At 39.3% G+C, this 23,076-nt stretch overlaps 1 protein-coding gene across 1 annotated transcript in view; it reads left to right on the forward strand.

The window, feature by feature from the left end:
* Window positions 1–490: 490 nt before the first annotated feature.
* RGS22 (regulator of G protein signaling 22) overlaps window positions 491–23,076 on the forward strand; it is a 62,577-nt gene continuing 39,991 nt past the window's right edge. The window contains exons 1-8 of the mRNA XM_037379061.1: window positions 491–553; window positions 3,045–3,107; window positions 11,153–11,374; window positions 15,143–15,228; window positions 17,064–17,229; window positions 17,578–17,749; window positions 20,179–20,860; window positions 21,420–21,581. Coding sequence (XP_037234958.1) covers window positions 491–553; window positions 3,045–3,107; window positions 11,153–11,374; window positions 15,143–15,228; window positions 17,064–17,229; window positions 17,578–17,749; window positions 20,179–20,860; window positions 21,420–21,581 — 1,616 coding nt within the window. The remainder of the gene's footprint in view (window positions 554–3,044; window positions 3,108–11,152; window positions 11,375–15,142; window positions 15,229–17,063; window positions 17,230–17,577; window positions 17,750–20,178; window positions 20,861–21,419; window positions 21,582–23,076) is intronic.

Genomic DNA, 23,076 nt, shown 5'->3' on the forward strand with positions numbered 1-23,076 from the left:
GTTTGGAAACACGGTGGGATGAGTTGCACAACTGGAGTGCTGCAGTGGATGGCTATAAACTCTTCAGAAGGGATAGGCAAGGAAGGAGAGGTAGTGGGGTAGTCCTGTATGTTAGGGGGTGTTTGATGGTCTAGAGCTTAATGATGGTAACAACAAAGTCAAATGCGTATGGGTAAGGACCAGGGGGAGGGCCAACAAGGCAGATGTCATGGTGGGAGTCTGTTAGAGACCAGCTGGCCAGGATGAAGAAGCAGACAAAATATTATATAAGCAGCTGGGAGAAGCCTTGTAATCGCTAGCCCTTGTTCTCATGGAGGACTTCAAGTTACTGGATGTCTGCTGAAGGTACAACACAGTGGAGAGGAAATTGTCTCGGAGGTTCCTGGAGTGTGTGGAAGACACCTGCCTGGCACAGCTGGTGAGTGAGCCAGCCAGGGGAGATGCCCCCCGCTGGACCTGCTCTTTGCGACCAGAGAAGGACTGGTGGGCGATGTGGTGGTCAGAGGATGCCTTGGGCATAGCGATCATGAAATGTTTTTCAATTCTTAGAGAGGTAAGGAGGTGGGTCAGTAGAACTGCTGCCTTGGACTTCCAGAGGGCAGACTTTGGCTTGTTTAGGAGCCTGGTTGACAGAGTCCCTTGGGAGGCAGCCCTGAAGGGTCTGGAGCACAGGTCTTATGAGGAGCAGCTGAGGGAACTGGGGTTGCTTAGTCTGGAGTTTTGTACTTTTTCATGATGGCAGCAATAGAGAAAACTATCAAATACTATAGGTAGAAAATCATTAGATTTGTTTCCATAAAATAGCCAAGAAATTGTTGTATACCATTGACAAAAGGATTTTAAAATGCCTTTCAGTGTTAAAAGAGTGACAGAAATCAGGATAGGCCTGGGATATTTCTATTTGAACACAAATTGCATGAAGGCAAAACTGCAGTTTTGGACCAATTTTTAGCACACTTTGACCTCCAGTTGCAATTGTAAGGCAGCTTTTTCTAGTCATAACATGGACTGTGCAGTAGGAAAGATGGCATGGGAAGAAACAAAATGATTCCTGACACAAAAATCTATGCTATAGTATTGTATATACAACTCTACAACCTATATTGTGCAACTATGAAAGTGCAACTATGCTTTCAAATGGAAATGAGGCTAACCGCAGAAAAACTTCCAAAAGCCATAGTAAAGTCTATTGTGTATAGATGCAGTAAGATCAGTAAGTAGTGAAGCTTGCATTAATAAGATCATAAATATTTTATTGATTAATTGACCACTATGTTTACATTTCTTGCCATTATATGGGACTACAGAGAATTATATCCTTGACAAATTAAAAACATGTTACCTGCATATTCTTAAAGAGCTTATATTTCAGCCAGCAATAAATTAATTGTTTTGGATAAGTCTTTTGAAACAATAAAATATTTTCACGGGGTATTATCATATCTAGCCATCTTCAGATTGATCCTTATCAGTGTTAGATCTAATCATGCATTACCCAAACCAAACACGAGGCAGACTGCAGCTTGCTTTTAATGAATTTGTTTGTTGTTTCAGCACTTGCTGAACTAAGATTTCTCGATCTGACTAATTGCCTAGTGACAGCAGTGAGAGCATTTCCTGTTGACTTCAAAATGTTTTGAGTTAGGCACCTTGCTAAATTCTCTTATTTAATCAGTGTCCTAACATCTCCAGGTCCATGGTACTGCAATTGCATTGGACTGTGCACCTGTGATCCAAATAAAGTGCAATCTCTGTAATGCAGAAAACCTTGCTTTCAGTGTTAGCTTTCTCCAGGAATGTGCATGAGCTAACTTGCCTGCCTGTATCAGTTACAGCAGCAACCATAAGTGCTAAGAGAGAAATGTTGGCAGACCAAGGATGGACAAACACCATCAGGTCTGGTTCTGACTTGTCATGCAGCACATACGGGCCTTCCTGAGATCATATTAATGTACATTAACTCAAGATTTCTTCTTTACTTGAGTACAAGCTGTCTCTTATTTCAGTTAGGCACTGTGAGGTTTGGATCAAGGTACTGCGTGCCTACAAGTGACATACATGGTGCGCAAACCTCTCTTTAATGCTATTCCTCACCAGTGCATTTCAGTGCTATGAACTTAAGAATGAGAAAACAAGATTTGTGTCACAAGACTTTTGTTGATATTGGCAAATACTTTTGATTCAGGTGCATTCTCCTTGAGTTGCAAGACAGAAATAATAGAATATTCAAGAAACAGGAACTCCTAAAAACTTTTGAGAAGTCCTCATTTTCCTGAAGACAGGTTTCTGAAGACCAATGGAATAATGTTCTACTTTTACCTTCTGTTGGAATACGGGTGATGGTGTTGACTGCAGTAGAAATAAGATTGGGATCCATACTTATTTATTTGTCAACAGCAAAAAAAAATAATTTATATTCTACAGCTTTTGAGTCTTGTTAGCAGGATTTACAATGCAGGGGTCAGAAAGGGTATGAAACCACCTGCTGATGCTGCCTTCACTTCTGATGAAGTCAACAGGAACCCTCCCAGTTCTGTCAGATTTAAACTATGGCATACACTGCTTGCTTGATGAGCCAGATTATAGATCAGTGAACTGTTTTCTTATTCCCAAAACATCCCCAAGCAGCAGCATGGGAGCAGAAGCAGCCTCTGGTGAACTTTTATACTCCCCTCCTTCCCAGATGCAAGAGAGAAAGGTATAATGTGGGGAATTTCTAAACTGTTAGCGTATCCATATTTTTTCAAGAGTAAACACTCAGATTTTCAGCTTTTAGAAGCTGTTAGATTTATGAACACTGAATTTGTGAATTTCTTGAGAAAGGATTTACTTTCTTATGTGTTTTTTAAATTGCTGAGAACCTCAGTAGTGTGCAATGGCTAGGTTATAATGATGCAATGATTATATTCTCAAAAGTGGGAAATAACATTTTGCAAAAGTTTGCATGCCATATCTCATGGAGAAATAATTGAGGCAACAGTGCATTCAACCCATGTCAGCACAGATTAGTACAAGCCTTGCTTTGTGGTTTTGTCTCCCTACAGGAAGAATACTTAGCCACAGATGATATGCTTGTGGACTACTTCAATGAATTTTTGAGTCTTCCAGTAAGTGCCTTACAGAAATCTCTTGCAAAATACAAGAAATATCTTACTAAGATTAATAGTAAGGTAATTCAACTTAGAATATTTCGCATTTTGCCACTGGGTAGTTAAATGGCTTTTACAATATGTCTGTAATTTAATGGCAACAACTCTTTATTGCTCAATGTTATTTTCAGTATCAGGAAAAAACACCTAGTATCTGGGCTTCTGGGGACATGTTTTCTCTTGCAGATTTATGTATTTAAATCACAGTGCACCAAACCAGTATAATTAGGAAATGAAAGACGCATAAATACTTATTAAAAAAGTATAAGGAGTCCACTTCTATTCCAGTACCACATGCTGACATAACAAATGTTTGTCCTTTTGCATTCTTCTGGTAACACACTCGGTGATTAATAAATATTCTAGCTCAGGAACCAACTCAGTTTCTCTTCATGGCTGTGAAGGTCTCAAAGTTGGCACTTCCCTCTTCTCCCTTTCCATCTGCATCTAGAAGTATGTAGCCTTACGCTGTGTTCTGTGTGCTGATCAGGTTGCAGTTAGACCACCATACCCAGTGCCCTATATTAAATCCATTGCCCTACATTTTGTTCCTTTTCCCCATAAACTACCCTGCCTCCCCACACTCTCACAAGAGTCATATGTACTATCCTGCTCCCTTAATGTAGCAACCTCACCCAATAGTATTCATGGCCCTATCTTCATTCTCTCCATCCCTACACCTCACACCCATACTCCCCTGCAAGGTTGCTCAGACCTTTCCACAGTGTCACAGTGGCTCCTGTGGGGTCTCCCAGCCAATCTACCACAGAGCTGCCCCACAGTCTGTCCCCCTCCTAAAGTACTACAGTCCAACAGACTGCACTACGACAACATATACTCATTTCTGCAGTTTGCTTGGTAGGCACCATCACCAGCATTAGGAAAGGGAAGAATATTTCTTGATGCTTCTTGGACCTAAGACTGTGGTGCAGCCTCTTTTGGAATAAATTCAGTTAGATTCAGGCTTACTAAACTAAACATAGATGTGCTCTCTAAGACAAACTGAACTAGATATAGATGTGCTTTCTAAGCCACATCATAGATTTGTGTAAAAGTACACATAATGGGAGTTGCAGAACTAAGGATGGTAGAATGGTGTTCTAATGCCCATTTTTTTATCTTAAAATAGAATCTGGAGGTATCAACTTTACATCAGTGTGGATTTTGTTCATAGCAGTGATACTGACTTCTTTCAGGAGCTCAGACTTTCACCACACTGCCAGATTTTTTCAAAGCTAGGGAGATACAGATGGAAGAAAATTGTGGAGAGAGGACTGTGTTTTTTCTCTCTCTCTTTTTTTTTTTTTTTTTTTTATTCCCCTTGCAGCTGCTTTAGGATGTCTGCCTAAATCCGAGCCTAACTACATAGCTTTTAAACCCAGATCTCCTTCCATGTGCCACGTTGTTCTTAGCATCGGGATACCATCCTGCACATCTCTGCTGCTTATTTGGAAATGATGGTACATTTTTTCCCCATATCACAGAGGATCGACTGGGTAAGAAGTTCAGCCTACTTAGTCTCTGGGTCTCCTTGGACATGCACAGATTCCAGGATATCTATTAGAGGCCAAAATTCCTTGGCCTCAGAGGGCTCCTCAGCCCACAGTCCTGGAACAGCTCAGCATCTCTGAACCACAGCAATTGTCCAGGTGCTCCTTACAGCTCTGGAAGCCCACAGAAAAGAATTCATGGACACTCCCGAGTAAACATGGTTTTACACTGGTAATCTTAATAGGTTTTTAACATGACACATGATGTCTCTTCTATATATTTAGGAAAACAGATGCTCTATTATCTATTTACCTGTAATGTTCTCATAATTGCTTTTGTTTTCTCATTGGTCTTTTCCTGAGGATTTACCCTCTTCAGGATTAAGTTATATTAATGCCTTGAGTTCTGTGGTTTGAATACCTTATATTCCCAATTCCCCTCTCCTTCTCAGAAGGTTTCTGCTAAAACACTGCATTGAAATTTCCATTGCTTTATTCTTGTTGTGCTTATACACTGTTGCCTAGGAACAGTATTACCCAGGTGTGCTAGTAGTTAGGCAACAAGTTAAACTGAAAATATTGTGTGACTTGATACAAGAAATCAGGGGTAGCGTGTGCTTATTTTAAGAGACTGCTGCTGTGTTGATTTATACCAATAGAGTATGGAAAATTGTAACACTGGGGACTTGCTATAGCGGCAGCAGATTTTTTTTTCTTTGATTTACAGTATATCCTCTCAGATATTCTGTTGTTATAATAATATTCAATACAATCTGACTTGAATATCTAGGTACTCCAAAGATCTACATACTGTAATGGAGGATAGTCTGTACAGAAAGTATTTCTGCAAGATAAAATAATACAAATAAACCTCATGAGGGCACTTGTTGCCCATAATATGGTGATTTCACAGTAGCAGAATTCAATTACATGACACACAAACAAGTTACACCTTCCTTAGTAACTAATCTAAAATGAAAGATTTAAGAGAAACATTGGTCTGGATACATTTCCATTTCTAGCTGGTCAGGCATCCCTAGAATTCAAATCTTTCATCCATGTATTTGAAACATCCCAGAATATGTTTAGCCAGGAGTGAAATTTCAGAAGTCAGAAACTGCCATCCAGCTCAGTGTTGGAGGCTTAAGAAAGAAAGCACAGTAGTGTCAACTTGTCTCCTGCACGCTGCAAGCTGCCTGCTACTCACTCCACTCCAAGTCCATGCTGGGGCCTTACCCCTCATATTCCAGTTACCAGTGATCTTGATGAGGACACACTCCTTATCTTTGCAACCTCAAGGGGTTGCACTAGAAATAAAAGACCTAACTGCATCTCAGCTGAAGCATATTCAGGAGATGACACTCTTCATTTCATAATGAGTCTCTGGCTGTGGGTTTCTCTTGCAGCACAAAGCTATCAAGTAACCACAATTTTATCAACTTCAGATTTGAAGACTACTTCTTTTGAAAGTCATTCTCACTATAAAAGCTCTCCACTGAGTAGTCTGGGATCCAGGATTTGATGCAGGTGATGATTCTGAAAACAAACAAAGCCCAAGTAACAAAGTTTGGGCCAATCGGTCATTCTGAAAACAGAACTGTCCTGAAAACCTAGTGCTGTGGAGAGTAAAACCAGACCTGATCTACGAGAAGCAGGTGATGGAAAGTGCAGGAAGCAATCAGCTCTGCTGCACAGTTCAGGCCCTTCTCTGTTTTGAAGATGGCTGTGAATATTTCAATGCATCAATTTAAGGCATGAATGTGTGCTCATTAGTTTCCTCTTGTCTTTTCCAGCTGTGTGGAGGGAGGCTGCAGGTGCAAAAACAACCTCCCTTAAAATGGCTTTTACATGAGAAAGGCTCTACTTGTATGATATGTTGAGACTTATCCAGGACTAAAACTTGCTTGATATCTTTGACATCCAAGGAAGCAAAAGAAGCATTCCTGACATCTTATTGATAGTGACTTTTCTCAAAATGCTCTTCTCCTTTCTCTTAATTAGGTTGTGGTATGTGGTTGTGACTTGTGTCTTATCAACAGAAGGGAAATCCTGGACTCGTTAAAGTCAGTGGGAGAGTTGCCATTGACCATTGTGTGCAGTGTGAATTTTCCAGGCACTTGATAGAGCTGCTCAGATTCTCTTCTGGTCTGGACTCTCACTGACGTTTATTTATGATACACACATACCCATCTTAAGGAAGTTTTGGCAAAGCTCCTGGATGAGGTCTCTATTCATTCCCACCCTTTCAGGGCCTTAACCTAAGAAGCGGCCAAGCTGTGGTCACTCTCTTTCTCTTGGGATCAAACTACATTATTTGGGGTGGGATGTGGTGAGCATATTTACACATTTGTTAACTGTATCTGAAGTGAAGTATATCTGAAAACTGTTAAGGCAGAGAACAGTGAGATTTATATGTCTGATATCCTGGCAACACGGTGATGGATGCTGTTTTGGTTTCTGTTTTGGGAGGACTGAGAGAAATTTGCCTTCCTTTCAGTTAAGTGTATAACTTTAGGTTTCAGAATTATGTATTCTATTTATTCTTCAACTGAAACCATATTCAGTGTGCACTTGATGGCTAAGAGATTCTTTGCTGTCAAAAATGTACATGCAATTGTTTGTTTATTTAATAGTATTGCTGTACCACAGTCTGAAAACAGCTTTTTGTTGTTTGCTTGGAGAATTTTTCTGAAGCTGAGATTACTACACTGAGTTCATCGGTCATACTGGGTTCAAGGGGAGAACTGCCTGAGTGAAATAGTTTGTATACAGTCTTTGTTGGTATTCTCAAGTCCTTGTTGATCCTATTTATTGTGCTAAATCAATAATGTATGAAGCCCAAGCTTCAAGGCTCCTGCCAAACCTGATTTATTTTTTCTTAATATCTTGAGGTATAATTTGGCTCTGGAGTTTTCCCTCTCTGTCTTCAAAGGATCAAAAATTGGCCCAAACTAGAGAAAGAATGATACACTTAGTCTTTGGTTAGTGTATTTTACTTGTCTGTAAAAAGCCAAACCACTTGCCAAATGTGGGGTAAGAAAGACATTTCTTAGTATATTAGATTGGCACACATAATTTTCCCCCTTCCTTTATAGTGTAGGCTGTCATCCACTCCTTAACACAGGCATCTTCACTGAAGAGATTCCTCATTATTGCAAAGACCTAGAATATTGGTGGTGTCATAAACCTCTCTCATTATTATCCTGTGAAACATTGTAGGATTTTACAGCACTTGGCTTCAGTGGGAAAGGTTTTATGTTTACTACAGAGTATTGAACAGGGTTTTTTTGTGTGGCTTGTAATGTGTGGGAATGGTTAGTGCATTTTGCTCCAAAGTTCTTCACATACTGAAAGGGAAATGGATTGACTGATCCTTTCTCCTGTACTGTAACTGGGAAAATGTTTCCTACAAGAAATCAGGTTAATTATATTTGGTTTTGTGTTCCCATCTGATTTTTGTCATAACATGATCACTTTTATTTTTGTGGTGGGGATGAGTTAAGGTCAGGACCTGTTCTTTTGTTATACTAATAAAAACATTCTGATTTCTCATTCTAGTTTTCTTAAGTAAGCAAGTAATATACACTTGTCCAGAAAGGTTTTAACTATTCTAAAATGCTTTTATATGATAGTTTGATAAGATGCTCTATCTGGTAGAATTTGGGTACAGAATCATAGATCACTTAGGCTGGAAGGGGCTTTGCGGAGGTCTGTAGTCCAGCTTCTTGCTCAAAGCAGGGTCAGTGCTTTAGTATAGAGATCAGGTTGCCTGGCACTTTCTCCAGCTGATCTTGATAACCTCCAACAAACAATTCCATAGTATCTCTGGACAGCCTGTTACAATGCTAATCATCCCCAAATTGCCTTTTTTTCTTATACCCATTTGAGACCTCTGTTGTTTCAGTGTATGACCATGGTCTCTTGTCCTTCCACCATGTACCTCTGTGGAAAGCCTGGCTGTAACTTCTCAGTAACCCCTTTGTAAGTACTGTAAGACTTCTGCTAGGTCCTCTCTGAGCTGTCTCCATGCTAAACAAGTCCTCTACCCTCGGCCTCTCCTCACAGGGCAAATGTTCCAGCCTCTGACTGTCTCAGTGGTCTTCTGCTGAACTTACTGAAATATATGAACATTCTTCTTGTACTGGGGACCCAAATCTGGGTGAAGTATTTCAGATATAGTGTTACTAGTGTCAAGCAAAGAGGATCTGCTGGCTGCTCTCTGACTGATACAAGAAGTATGCATGCCTCCTGATGTTCTTGGGGATAGGTAATTATACCTTGGTCCAAAACCCAGAAGTCTGGACTAGAACCACCTTTTTGAGTCAAATATGTAGCGTATGAAGTCTTAATGTTCTTCTCCCATCAGTGTATGCTATTTTGTTCCATTAGTACATTTGTCTTATAAATGATTTGTAGTCGGGCTCCCAAAATAGCAATATACTTTACATTTTAAAAATCGCCACTAACATCTGTTTCACTACGTTAAAAGTTGCTGTATGTTTTCTGTTCAGTTAATTAGAAAGCATACTGAAAAAAGTAGACATAGAATAAGTTACAAAGGATTAAGTAAAAGTAGATGTGTGTGATAAACTAACACTTAGTTTTCAAGTTGAACAACATGGAACTAAAATAATCTGGTTGTGTCTAGTCATGCAGCCCTATATTTTGGAATTTGGACTTTGTTTGCTTTTTTCCACTAGCAAGAACATTTCAAATCTTAAGAGACTGAGGCACCTTGTTTCTTAGTGTGCTTTCTTCAAAACATAAAATAAATGAGAATACATTTGGAGGTTATTAAGGTTGCACTTAGTCACTTAAAAGCTGGTAGCAGCCCAAATTAGGTTTGAAAGTAAATGAAATGTACACATAGCAAATTGGGAGGAGGACTGAATGAAGTATAGAGAAATCCACTACACATAAAAGGCTCTTTAGACTGCTGTTCAGTACATCTGGAGAAAAAACACTAAAACCTGCAGAGTACCCTGGAGAAAATTAATGCCAGAAGAGGCACAAGGTGTCAGAGAACAAAAACCAAGTCATGATTTCAACTGAAGTTAGGTAACTAAACAGAGTAATGCAATTCGATGCCTGGCTCTAAGCAGTGACAGTCTGATGTCATAGGCACGAATCATACACTTAAAGCTCTCACATGCTATGTGCTTTGCCAGGCTGAGCCTCCACAGTGGGAAGTTATGGAATAAGCAGGGAATGTTGTAACCACATGTTGCAGCCACATGGTTCGATCCTGGGCATTGCTCTACAAGACGTTGATCAACAAGGGGGCTTCAAACAGAAGCAACAAAATAGCTAACACTGATGTGTTTACTTTGGAATTAAACAGGTGTGAAGAAGAATAAAACTGGCCTGTAATATATTTTTATATGTAGCGTGTATTCAGCATATCTAGTATGTATATGAATTATGTCTATGTGTGTGTATATATGATATATGAAAAAGTTCAAGGAAATGAAAAATTCAGTGCTTGAAAAAATAAAATAATCTTATTAAGTGCAGGGGAACGACAACTGTACAAACACCAGGTGGGATCCTGTCTGGAATGAAGCCAAAAAGAATTTTGGCACTAGGTCTGGATATGGCCAGGATTTTCTTCAGTTCTTAAATACAACATACGCTTTTGTTTTCCAGCTCTGTGCGGAGACGCTTATATGCTCTGGTTGTATATAATCTTGTATTCATAACTGTCTTGGGTATCCCCCATTACTTCTATAAAATCCATCCGTATTTTCTTTCTTCATTTCAAGTAAGAGAATTTGAAAGATAGTCTTTTAGGGAAATACCTAATATGAGAGGTCAAAAGATGAAAGATGGCTTTGTTTTGATGTGTACACAAGTAATGGTTTTTTTGGAGTTGACAGAAGTTACAATTAGCTGAAGTTGAAATTTGGTCTACCCCATGTATTACACAGTACCTGTCTGAACTAGTGATGTACAATAAAACTTACTACAGGCCATAGGTTTTGGTAGGTGTTTGACCTACAAGTAATAACATGGTGAAAAGCCTTTCCTACATATGGAAACCTTCAGATTCATCCTCCTCAAATGCATCTCACATTTAAAAGGTCAGCTTCATTGTTAAACTTTTCAAGCCTTAATTGTTTGTGGTAAAGAATGAGAGAATAACATTGGAGATTTGATCACGTAGGTAAGTAGTCCCCTGCAGAACAGTTACTAAAGTCACTGTGAATTATATATTCTAAACATTTGTGTACTGGATCTATTATTTGCATGTGAAAAAGACTGGTCTGTGTTCTAGAATGAGTTAAATTCTTGACAATTAAGCATAGCTGAGACAAAAAGTAGGAATGCTTTGGAAAGCTGTACAGCAAAGAGACTAAAGAAAGGAATACAGAAAAATTACTATTTCAGACCCTGAACATAAGCTACAGCAGGCAAGAGAAAGAAGCCTTGTAGTACCAACTTGTGTTCTATAGGATGCTTCTATACGTCAAAAAGTAACTTTCTTAAATGAAAGAGTTCCCTTTTCTTTTGCAGACTTTTGTCCAGCCAGTTAAGTTTAACTCTGACTTTGGGGTTTTTGAAGTAGTTAATGATGCCCCACAATGCCTGGAAAGCCAGCTGAAAAAAATTCCACATGATCAGAAACCTCCAAACCCTATTTATGATGTTCTAAGGAAAGCAAAGAATGATGGGCAGCTCTCCAAAATGCGCAGCACTTCTCCAACCTTCTATATTGATCCAAATTACAACACTCTGGTAAGCATCTTATAGCCCCTGATTTTATATTTAGATCTTACTGTAGAGATACTGGCAGTAGTTATTGTTGTGTTTGGCTTGGTAGCTTGGGAAAAATGTTAATTTATGTTAGGAAAACATAATGATGGGCCAGATTATGCCCTGCAACGCACATGTGTCTAGCAGACAAGTGAATGGAATTACAGATGTACATCCTGTAGCACAGAATTTTGAAGATTCTGTAGGGCAGGATTCAGTTGTGTGGTCTGAATATTTTTTAATATTAAAAGAAAAAATATTATGACAACAGTTACTTTAGTAGTGATCCCTGGAATGTGCAAATTGACTGAAACTAATGCATCTCAGTCTTTCCTTATTAATTAATTTCCTTGTGTGGCTATGAGCTCATCTGTGGTCTGGCAACACATAAGTCTCTCTTCCATTAATTCCCAAAGGATTTACATGGTTAGCATCAATTGAAATGGCCAGAGAAAATAATCTTTGGCAACAAGAAGGCTAAACTAATGGAAAGATAGGTTGGATTTTAGAAAAAAAAATCCTGTTTCAGACTTGCTCAGACAGAATCAATTTTGGTTTTCTTACCTGTTTACTTTCAGGGCTTTTTTCAGTATCAAATTGGGCAAGTTAAAATCAGGAGTTGAAGCACCATATACACATGAGAGGATACAAGACGGTGAAGTTAGTTGTGGGAGTTTGCCTCTAAACAACAGCTTTGAAGGAGAAAAAGTATTTCACTGGGATACTTGGTTTATTCCTTTCTTGCTTATTTTGCATTGGTGTGACCGATGTGACTTCAGTTCATTTCATTCAAGGCCAGTCTAAGGTCTTGCTACATTTTCAGAAGGGGCTGCTCTGTATTACGTCATAGCTGGAAAGCTGAGGGAAAAGCAGGGAGTTGTAACAGACTGCTGCTTCGCTTAGTGCGAGCTTAATGATTTTCAGAAAAGAAAACAGTGTTGAGAGAGAGGTCAAAAGGCAATGATGATTAAGAAAATGATAGTAATGTGAGACTGCAATTATATGCATCTAAACTGGACAAATGTTACAATAAGACAAGGCTCACAGACACCCTTACTGTGTCAAATAATTATTTTCACCAATACTTTGCTTGAGAGCAAAAAAGCAGAAAAGCTAGTCTGGATTTCTTATTTGCTCTCAGGATTCAATAGAGGAAATATTATGTGCTTGTGCAAGTGTGGTTAACCTTGCTCTTGGGGATAACATCACATCATGGCAACTGTGAATGGCCTTTCTTGACAAATTCAAAGTAATTTCACTATTACTTACATCTTTCATGTGGTTTGAAGCAACAAGGCTCCTGTATTATTTAAGAACATTTCTCTGGGCCATTTTCCATAGATGGGAAGCACGATAGCCCTTTGAGGAGCTGTACCTTTCTGTACACTTCCTTCTCCTTTTGAGGGGAAAGGGTGATATTTCTCATTTTTGATTCCTCCTTTACTGGACAGGTAACATAGACGCATTACGCAGCTCAGCTTGGTATCTCAAGGTTGAGCTGGAACAAAAGGCCTGCAAAACAACATACCAAAAATTGTTACTGCCACTACACAAGGTGAAAGAAGGCAGCTTCATTCATTGTACTACGCTGTAACTGAACCAGAAGAAGTCACCCCAGACCAACTGCATCAAGTAGTTCAGTTCAAATCAAATAGGATTTGATCTTTCAGGCATTGGGTGATGCTGCCTTGTTTGATTTGACTGCTTTCTTTACACTAAAGAGATTGAACATTACATTGCTACAAAAAGTTACCTTGAGTGGCCATCACTGGCACATTACTAATGAAAATGAGCTATAACTGGAGAATCTCAGTAGGCCCTTCAGGCTACAGCCTGAATTAAAACACATCTTCCCTAAGAAATACACCTAGTGGTATTTTTCTCTGTATTTTACTTCCCTCTCAGACTGTTACAAATTTACAGGTAAGAAAAAGTTCTCTGCATGTGTGCATGCGTAATTGCAAATTATTGATATGGAGGTAAGTATCTTCTTATCGGTATTCAAAATCAACATGGTGTAAAATATATTAAGAAAAAAAAACTGCAGAGTTGGGTAGAATTGATCACAACTATGGAAAGAAACTGGCTGGCATCCCACATACCTTACTTCAGAGAAACCCCAGTTCAGCAAAGCACTTAAGTATGTGTTTAACTTTAATCAAGGGAAGTTAAACACATGCTTAAACTTAAACACGTGCTAAAAGCTTTGCTGGATTGGGTCCCAGCAAGGCCTAAGGCTGACTGGGTAAGGAAGCTAACCAAGGTAACAAACCCCATCAGATTAAATGTAGCATCTTTCTCTGTGCAATGAGAAAGACTAGAGATTCTTTTGTTCTGATACTATACATAAATTTGTGTACCAGCCATGTACAGATGTGAACATGTTATGAATCACTCAGATAAAAAACTGGGCTGTGAGTCAGCAAATACATAAATATTAAATGCCAAAATAAAGAGACAATCTTCAGTATTTCAGAAAAGCTTGTCTGTTACCAAAAAGAGGCATACACTATGTGGTTGGGAATAATTAGCCTCCATCTCCACAAATTACATTGTATGAGCCACTGCCAACATAAGCTTTCCATATTTTGAAGTATTTTCTTCTCTCTAAATGAAACCACCCACTTTCTGAGTAATTCAGATTTTTTTTCAATCCCCTACAGATATATATGAGGCAGAAATAACCCTTGTCCCTAATGGATTATTAGCTCATGGAAAGAAAATTTAAAATGTAATCTGCATAAACCGATTATTTGATATAGCAAGTAGCATGATCCTTGCCCAAACTTCACCTGTTTTTATGGACAAGGGGACTTACTACATTCTTCCAAATCGTCAGTCTTAACCACTAAAAGGAAAAATGCACCTCAGATAAATAAAACAGGCTATCCCCTAAGAGTGGAAGAAATATGCTCTTAAAAAACATGTTACAAAGTGTGCTGTGTGTCATTTCTAAGGGAAATATCTATGGATCACTGTGGTTTATAATGCTCTCTGTGTGAGACCCTAGGCATAGTTTTTTGGTTAGCTGGCTCTGTGTAGCTCACTGCTTAACACCTCCCTTTCACACCGCAAACCACTCTTTGGAGGCATCTTCCTTTCTGCTTTGAGGAGGCACTCAGACCTTCGGAGCAGAAATCTGTTATGGGCACGACTCATAACACACTTAGGTTTCCACTATCATAGTTACTGTATGCAATGCAGTTATGCAATGCTGCAGCATGGAAGTGGGAAAGGTGGTAACTGATTGGCTTTTTATTTTTTCAGTTTTATTTTTAATATCCACAGTGCTCTCGTTCTGGGGGATAATTTAACATAAGCATTCCTTATTCTTTGAATTATTGAGGAAAAATGTGATAGTGTTTATGTGTAACATGCGATAAAGTCAGAAAAATTAGCAGTTTCCTATTGCAGAAAATTTATGAGCGTCTAATTTGTATTTGGAACTGTACAGTAAAAGCATGATTCATACACACATTATTTCTGAAGGAAAACCACCCATGATTTGTTTAGAAAACTGCACACATAGGTGAAATCAGATTTAGACCTTTTTAGCTGTTAATAGGAAAGCAAATTAACTCAATTGTCCCAGCATGATTAAGGCTAAACTGGATAATAAAGGTGATACTCACTGTGTATTTGTCTTCCTGAGACAGCTTCTGTAGAAGGGGGGTGGAGAGAATCAGTTACATGGCAAACAAACCAAGAAAGTCAAGAATGTTGCAAAACTTTGGCATTTCTTTTTAATAGTGTCTTGACCGAGAACAGGCAATTCAGTGGATTAAGAAAGAAAGGCTTCCAGCATTCCTAGAAAGTGACTGTTACTTTGAATACAGGTATTGCAAACTTCTACGCTGCCTTTCAGTTTTAAATTTGTACATTTTTCTCTTCTGTTTAATTTACCTTGACAGTACTCTTAACATGTTTTCTCCCACCTCTAGTCCTGTTTGTTTAATTTTAGAATTCTAGTGACCTGGATAAAGACTTTTATCACTCATAATTCTGTAATTTTCCTTGACCATGAATTACATACTATATCACACTGTTACAAAGAGAGTAAGGATGGGGTTTACTGATTTCTAAATGTCTGTTCCACAGAGATATCATGGTAGCAATACATCTTTCTCTGTCAATATGTAAGCCACATAAGTGGAAGTTATGAATCCATGAAATCTATTTGGAAAAAACAGCCAGTCCTTTTTATTTCAATTATTAGTTTTGTGTCTTTGGGCCCAGTGTCAGACTTCCTTTTGCAAGGCCCTTTGTGGGATGCTGTGGCATAGTCAAATGATTTACACACTTGCTATATTTTTCCAGATGTCCTTTCAGCAGATGTTCAGGAGATTTATTGTACTTTTTGGGAGGATCTGCCTCTACATTTCTTAAGGTTATGTCTGGATGCTGATAGTTGTGGTGTGTTTCAGAAGCCCTAAAAGAAGAGGCAGCCTGGTAGTGCAGTTCACAGAACTCATGTTTGCTGATTGTCACGACAGACTAATTACTGGGGTATAGATATCTACATTAAAAATTTCAAAATATTTTAAACTTTCAATATCCCAAAGACTGCACTTTTCCTCCATCTCTCTGTTAAACTCTGGAATGTCTGGGACAGTCAAGGAGAAAACCACGCAAAGAACAATCAAACCATGAAAGAATGCTTTATTTTACCTTTAGTAGCAGTCTGCTTTACAGGTATCTCAGCCTTACGAAACACTAGCTTTGATCTTCTGCTATAGCAAAGTATTTCTTTGATCAAGCAGAGTTACCTATGAGTATTGGTAAAATACTCAATACATAAAACTAACTTGAAGCATGGACCTAATTTCCATTGACATCAGTGATTTAAGTGCTTTCCTGAATCAGAATCTAGATAAACTGAGATGCTAAAAGGAAAACTTGCGTTTAAAGGTGAAGACAGCCTAACCCTAGAACAAAATGCTATTTGCCCTCAAATATGGGGGACAAACAAAACTGGGCATTCGTTCATGGTTGCAGGCTCAGGCACAGGCTTCTTTTTCCCTTCACATGCACCTTGGTTGGTTTTGTACTGCTTTCTTAGTTAAGTTCTGCTCCAGTTATTGCAGTTCTAAGACTGCCTTTCCTGAGCACTGCGAGGTTCATGCGAACACAAGGTAGCACTGGCATGCGTTTCAGTACTATGAAGTCCTCATACAGCAGCCAGCTGAATATTATAGCGCCAGCTGTCTTGTTATCATCTGAAAGTTCAATTAGTATGATTGCTGCTGTGCACTGCTGCTGGAAGATTGCTTGTATCAGGAGCAGGAAATAAAGTGCCTGGTGGTGAAACAGGGCTTCTGCAACCTGGGAGAATATTTCCATTTTAGTGATTAAAATGTTCAAGGGCTTCTGGGCAGGGCTTGAAACTGCATAGATACATGCGAGGTCATCCTGACAGAAATCGGTTTTACTGGTAAAGCTTGATAATGCAAAGCAGGCCACCATCTGTAAAGCTGGTGGACTATGGAGTGACAACATTGGCATTTACATATGTGACAGCAGGCGAAGGGTGAAATAATAAAGCTGATCATTAAGTTCTCTTTAACAATTTATTTTTAGATTGATCATGTTTTTTATTGCCTATTCTGGGGAAAATCAACTGTTTATCTGATTAAAAGCTAAAATCAACTATTGTCTCAACATTTAATTTCAGGCTGGCTAAATTGATATCACAGGTAGAATGGAGCAAGACTGGCATTAGTTTCATTATAGATAGTGACTACTATCCCTGGATAAGGAAGCAAGACCCAAGTTCTCCCCCTCCTGAGGAGGATGACATCTTGTTGACTATGAAGAAGTTCTACATATCGCTTGGCCAGGTAAATAAGCATGTTTAGCGGGTGTAACATCAAGAGAGACTGAAAGTATTGGGTTAAATTATTGTAACTGAGATCATAACGTAATTGGACAACTGATTCTCTGAATATCCCTTATTTTCAAAGCTCTTTGTGCTATAGAAGAAGGTTAATGGATTGTAATAAAGCTTAAACAGAAACAGCGTTAACAGTATGCTCAGCAACTGTTATACAGCTCTCTTCACTGGGAGCTATAACTACAGAAATCTACACAGACTGCACAAAATGCCTATAGACACTAAGCCCTCTGCTCTCAGAAACACTGCAATAAATAGAGAAATTTGGATTATTCTATGACATTTCTTTTCCTAGGCTACAGTTTCCCAGACAAAGGATTGGTTTACATTAGCACAACAAAGTGAATCCACGAAAACTACAGATTCATTTACGGATCCTGTAGCTTCTAGTCAAATTCAAGATATTCAGCGTTTGCCTGGGCAGCATGAAAGAGACGATTCATTAAGTGAAAACCATAGCCTTCTGGGTAAGTAATAGGGGCTCAGCCGTAGTATTTATAACATAACTCTGACTAGGTGGAAAGAAAAGGCATTCCAAGGAATTGCTGCTAACTCCACTTACTACCTTCTGAGTATCACATGGAACCTTAGGCTGCAGACAGGGATTTGTTTCTTTCCATAGACACAACATTGTATCAAAATTAGAGCTAGTAGCCAAGTAGTGTTGTGGTAGTAGAAGCCTCTTTTCTCACATATTTCTATAGATATCTCAAAGTTTCAGCTGAGGTTCCCCGCCACCCCCCCCACCCCATCCCCCCATTTGATATGTTTTGAAAGACTTTCTTGTCTGGATTCTTTGGGTATTTGATAATGTATGATTTGTACTGCAGCCACTTTCTTAGGTTATTTATGTTGGGCACTTAAAGGCCCTTTGGCTGCCAGTTTTTATGAATCGTATAGAACATGGTTGCTTGTGACGTTTCTGTCTGTCTGTCAAATTTAACTGAAATTGTTCAGCAGGTTTCAAAGGTACTGAGAGAACATACAGAAGCACATATGGACATACCTGATTGCATAGCCTTGCTCCTGCTCTGTAGGCAATAGCAAGATGAATAGAGAAGACTCAGCTCATATGTTAGTTCTCCCCCATTTTCATAAACGAAAACATTTTAGACTCAGTATTCACCTGGTGTAGGGGTCAGGCACTAGAAGCAATAAAGGGCATCAGCTGAGTTTTTCAGAGCCAATTATAAAGAGTTCAATAGCTGAAGGTATTTTCTTGGACAATCCCATTTGAATTCCTTGCTCACTGCTTCAGTTGCATCAGGGTTATCAATGAATATCTTGAGCAAAACCCTGAGACACTTGGCTTTTGATTACTCAAGAGCGGTGTACCTCTCTCCCTAATTGCCTCAGGTCTTATGAAATTATTCTTTATGGTTTAGTTTCACAGAACCGTTAAGAAGCTCTAATTTTGATTGTCAAGTGAAAACATTTGAAATAACTTTAGAAATAAGAGAAGATATTTTAAATCACACTGGTATTTATTTTAATGTCAACATATTGTGCCATATGTACTTATACACAAAATTATGTAAGTGCAGAGCAGGGAATCTCTATGCCATATTCCTAATCCAAGTGTCTCTCTGTGACAGTGGCCAGCCCTGGAAGTGGCTTATTTTGAGAACAAGTTGGAAGGAATGTCTAAGTGCCACAGTCATTTATTGCCTGGGCCTTCATAGAGCGTTATGTAGACATTACAAATATGACTTTAATGGATCTTAAAAAGGCTTTAGCTCCTTTTCTATTACAGCCTTATGTACTGCATGTGCGCAGAGATTGTAGCAGTCTCCTCACTGACAATGTTTTGTCTTAGTGATACAACAGAGTATGAAAGCCTGCATATTAGCTTTAATAAAATATAGAATTCTATAGTTTAAACACTGGATTGATATGAAGATGTTGAGCCACAATTGAACTATGACTTTTTTTTTTTCTTACTTTCACTTAGATTCTGCTGCTGTTCACAATATCTGAGTTATTCTGCGCAGTTTTACAGGGCTGACTTGTACAGTGACAGCAGCATTAACCTAGTATGTATAGTCAAGGTCATCTTTGCTAACATGCTCCAGAAGTACTTGATTTGCTGAAAGTCTGGCAGAAGTAGAAAAGATATTCGAGCAAGTTAAAGCAGTAAGTTTCTTTCTCAACAGACCAGGATGGCAGGGCATGCTTAATAGGATGGGGATAATGAGGAGTCGAATAAAAGGAATTAAGTAGAGAAGTGTAGACCAAAAGACCAGGGCTGGTTACTGTTCTGAACTTGTTAGTTATGAAACATCTCTAAATGGAAAGGACTCATTTCTGGGTGGCAGACCAGACTGCAGAATTGTTAAATGTTTACAGAGCCCTTGACATAATAATTTGCTTTGTTGTCCTTCTATGTATGTCAAGATTTTACCCAACTGACAGAGGTCTGTTCGATGTTTTAGTCTTTTGCAATAATCACCATAAGTAGACAAATAATTATCACTTACTAGCTTCCTCAGGCCTAAACAAAAAACAGTCCTGCTGCATACAGTGACTTTGATCAAACTATGACCAAATGCTCAGGAAGAAACCAGGCCTTGCAGCAGAACAAGGTGGTTTAAGAAGTGCTGAGGAGCTGGGATGCTCAGCTGAGTAAACAAGAAAATTGGCTCCAGGGGGAATTGTTCCTGAACTCTGCTGGAATGAAACAGGGAATGGGTTTCTGAGTCGTGGGGCTGAGTTTCTAGCCAGATAGCAACAGCAGAAGTACCTCTGCTATTCCCTGCTCTGCAGTATGACATGGTCTGATTGTTCTGCAGCAGCACAATATAAAGACGTTGCGTTTTTTTAACTTGGAAATGTGATATGCAAGAGAACAGTCCTGAATCAAAAGGCTGTTCAATTAACTTCTCTGATTTAATTGCAGAAGCAGGTTCCCTGTCTAAGGAATGCCACCAATGGAGTTTCCTTTCCCCTTCAAGGACAGTATCAGCAAAAGCCGACATTATTAAGGAGACATCCAGAGAGGCTGAGGGGGGTTCTTCTGTGGCCATTGCTGAACCTCCTTCCCACACTCAGTTAAGAGTTTATCTAGACCCCAAATGGGACAATGCAACAAAAGAAGAGAATGAACAGGAAAGCAAAACTTTTCAGACACCGGAAGAATTTATCCCAGCTTATACTCAATTTGTAGCGAAGGAATCCATTTCAGAACTGACCCACCAGCCAGCTGCTGACATTGAGGGTGATGTGGATTTCCACAAACAGCCTGAAGAATTCAAACACAAGTTAGCAAATAATGTATGTGTCTGTGGTACTGCAGAGTCACTCTCTTCCCAAAGTTCTTCTCCATTTACTGTCTTGGACTCTAAGGGGGATGTAAGAGAACAAGATATGGAAGAAGTAAGCTTGAGATTAAGTTCTGAAAGTGATGGGGCAGACAGCGGGGCTGCCTGGTGTATCAGTCACAGGACTTACGACACTGGCAACAGACATGAGTTTGAAAGATTCAAGAAGTTAATTAAAGGAACGCTTGGGGAGAGGTACTTGTGGCTCTGGATGGATATTGAAAGACTGAAGGCTTTTAAGGACACTGCAAGACAGCAAAGGTACTTCCATTATTTAACAGTTATTCCCATTGTTTTAATACGTAATTGTAACCCAGCTAGAAAATGCAGGTTTTGAGATTTCATAATAAACTGTAATGTTCGAATAGAACAGACACAATTAAAGTAATCACGAGTGTTCTGACAAGGTAATTCAGGAATGACTGCTGAAGCTGATAAAACTTTTTGCAGAGTCATGTTTGCAAGGCTTACATGAAGTCAGAATTGCTGTAGTATTAAGGCTTTGTTTGAAAGAGATTTGGAAAATAGATGGCAACACAAAGAAAAGAAGAACAAAAGAACTTAAATTCACAAGTAGGGCATTCAGTATGACAAACTGCTTTAATGAAAGGCTCTGCTGGATTCAAATTGTCTGTTCTGAGGCACTGTACGTTTTACCTTATACACAACCTGTCTCTAATTTGTGGAAAAATTGTTTTGGCTTCTGCCACTTGCAATTAAAAACATGTTGCATGACAACAGTTTAACCAGTAGGATGAACTGTACTGGTTTCTGCATAGCATCTGATACATGTTTATGTGACTATTTTTGTTGACTCAAGGCAACTCAGTAAGATGAAAAAACTCTATCTGTTGAGCAGTGGAGACTTCTTCCTCGGTTCAGAAGTGTTACTCAGACTTGATCTACTGCATGGAGATCAGTGGAATATAAGGCATTTAAGACTGATTCAGCCTGAAGTATTGAAACCTCTACTTCTTTACTGGTATGAAAAAATGAACATGAATCTATTGTTTACAAATTTTCCTTTTCTCTGATAAGCATATTAGGTTTGTTTCATCTCACTTATCTCATTGCAATTATAGGAAGCAATGTCATAAATAGTAGCAGATGTTACCTCCGAATTTTTGACTGAGCCTAAAATACACTGCGATCTGCTGAGAAGCCGGGTAAATCTGCCTTATTGAGCCCTTGTTATTCTACTGCCAGAGCATCTGAGTTACTTTATGTATAGCTGCCTTGGATACCATTCAATTAAACTTTAGGCTGCAGGGTAGAGAAACCCCTCCAGGCACAGAAGGCCAATTCTGTCCTAACCTATTCCCTAGATTGCCCTTCTCAAGTTTCTGAGGATGTTCTGCATATACATCTATATGGAATTTGACCCTGAAACTTTACTGTTCAATGTCTGTCATATAAAATGCCTTTTACATATTGACAGCTTAAGCAAGAATACAAATTCTAATGTGTTTCCAAAACATAACCTAAAGTTTTGAAGGTCTTGTCTCCTCCCTAAGGGGGATCAACAAATTGCAGGCATAAACAAATGCCTGCAATTGTGAACTTTGCTGCAGAACCTCATGAGAATTGTGGTCTGTATCTTGTGACCTACAATCCTTTCCTATTCTTTGCTGTAGGATGGATGGGGTATATCTTCCTGCAGACTCATAAAAAGGCAACTATGTAATGGTGCAGAATTTGCAACCTAAGTTTATTTATGTGTAGCTTTCTTTTAGGTTTGGAAGAGTGCAATTTCTAAAAATATCTTTAAGACTAACTTTTAATTCTAGGTACTTATAGCATCATCTCTTAGAATCATAGTATCACTTAGGCTGGAAAAGACCTTTAAGATCAAGTCCAACCATTAACCCAGCACTGCCAAGTCCATCATTAAACCATGTCCCTAAGCACCGCATCTATGCATTTTTTAAACACTTCCAGGGATGTTGATTACATCACATCCCTGGTGGGCAGCCTGTTCCAATGCTTGACCACTCTTTCACTGAAGAAATTTTTCCTAATATCCAATCTAAACCTCCCCTGGTGCAACTTGAAGCTGTTTCCTCTTGTCCTGTTGCTTGTTACCTGGGAGACCCACCCCCATCTGCCTACAGCCTCCTTTCAGGTAGCTACAGAGTGGTAAGTTCCCCCCGAGCCTCCTCCTCTCCAGACTAAGCAACCCCAGTTCCCTCAGCTGCTCCTCATAAGACCTGTGCTCCAGACCCTTCAGGGCTGCCTCCCAAGGGACTCTGTCAACCAGGCTCCTAAACAAGCCAAAGTCTGCCCTCTGGAAGTCCAAGGCAGCAGTTCTACTGACCCACCTCCTTACCTCTCTAAGAATTGAAAAACATTTCATGATCGCTATGCCCAAGGCATCCTCTGACCACCACATCGCCCACCAGTCCTTCTCTGGTCGCAAAGAGCAGGTCCAGCGGGGGGCATCTCCCCTGGCTGGCTCACTCACCAGCTGTGCCAGGCAG

The sequence above is a fragment of the Falco rusticolus genome, chromosome 3 (genome assembly GCF_015220075.1).
Source record: "Falco rusticolus isolate bFalRus1 chromosome 3, bFalRus1.pri, whole genome shotgun sequence".
Classification (NCBI taxonomy): domain Eukaryota; kingdom Metazoa; phylum Chordata; class Aves; order Falconiformes; family Falconidae; genus Falco; species Falco rusticolus.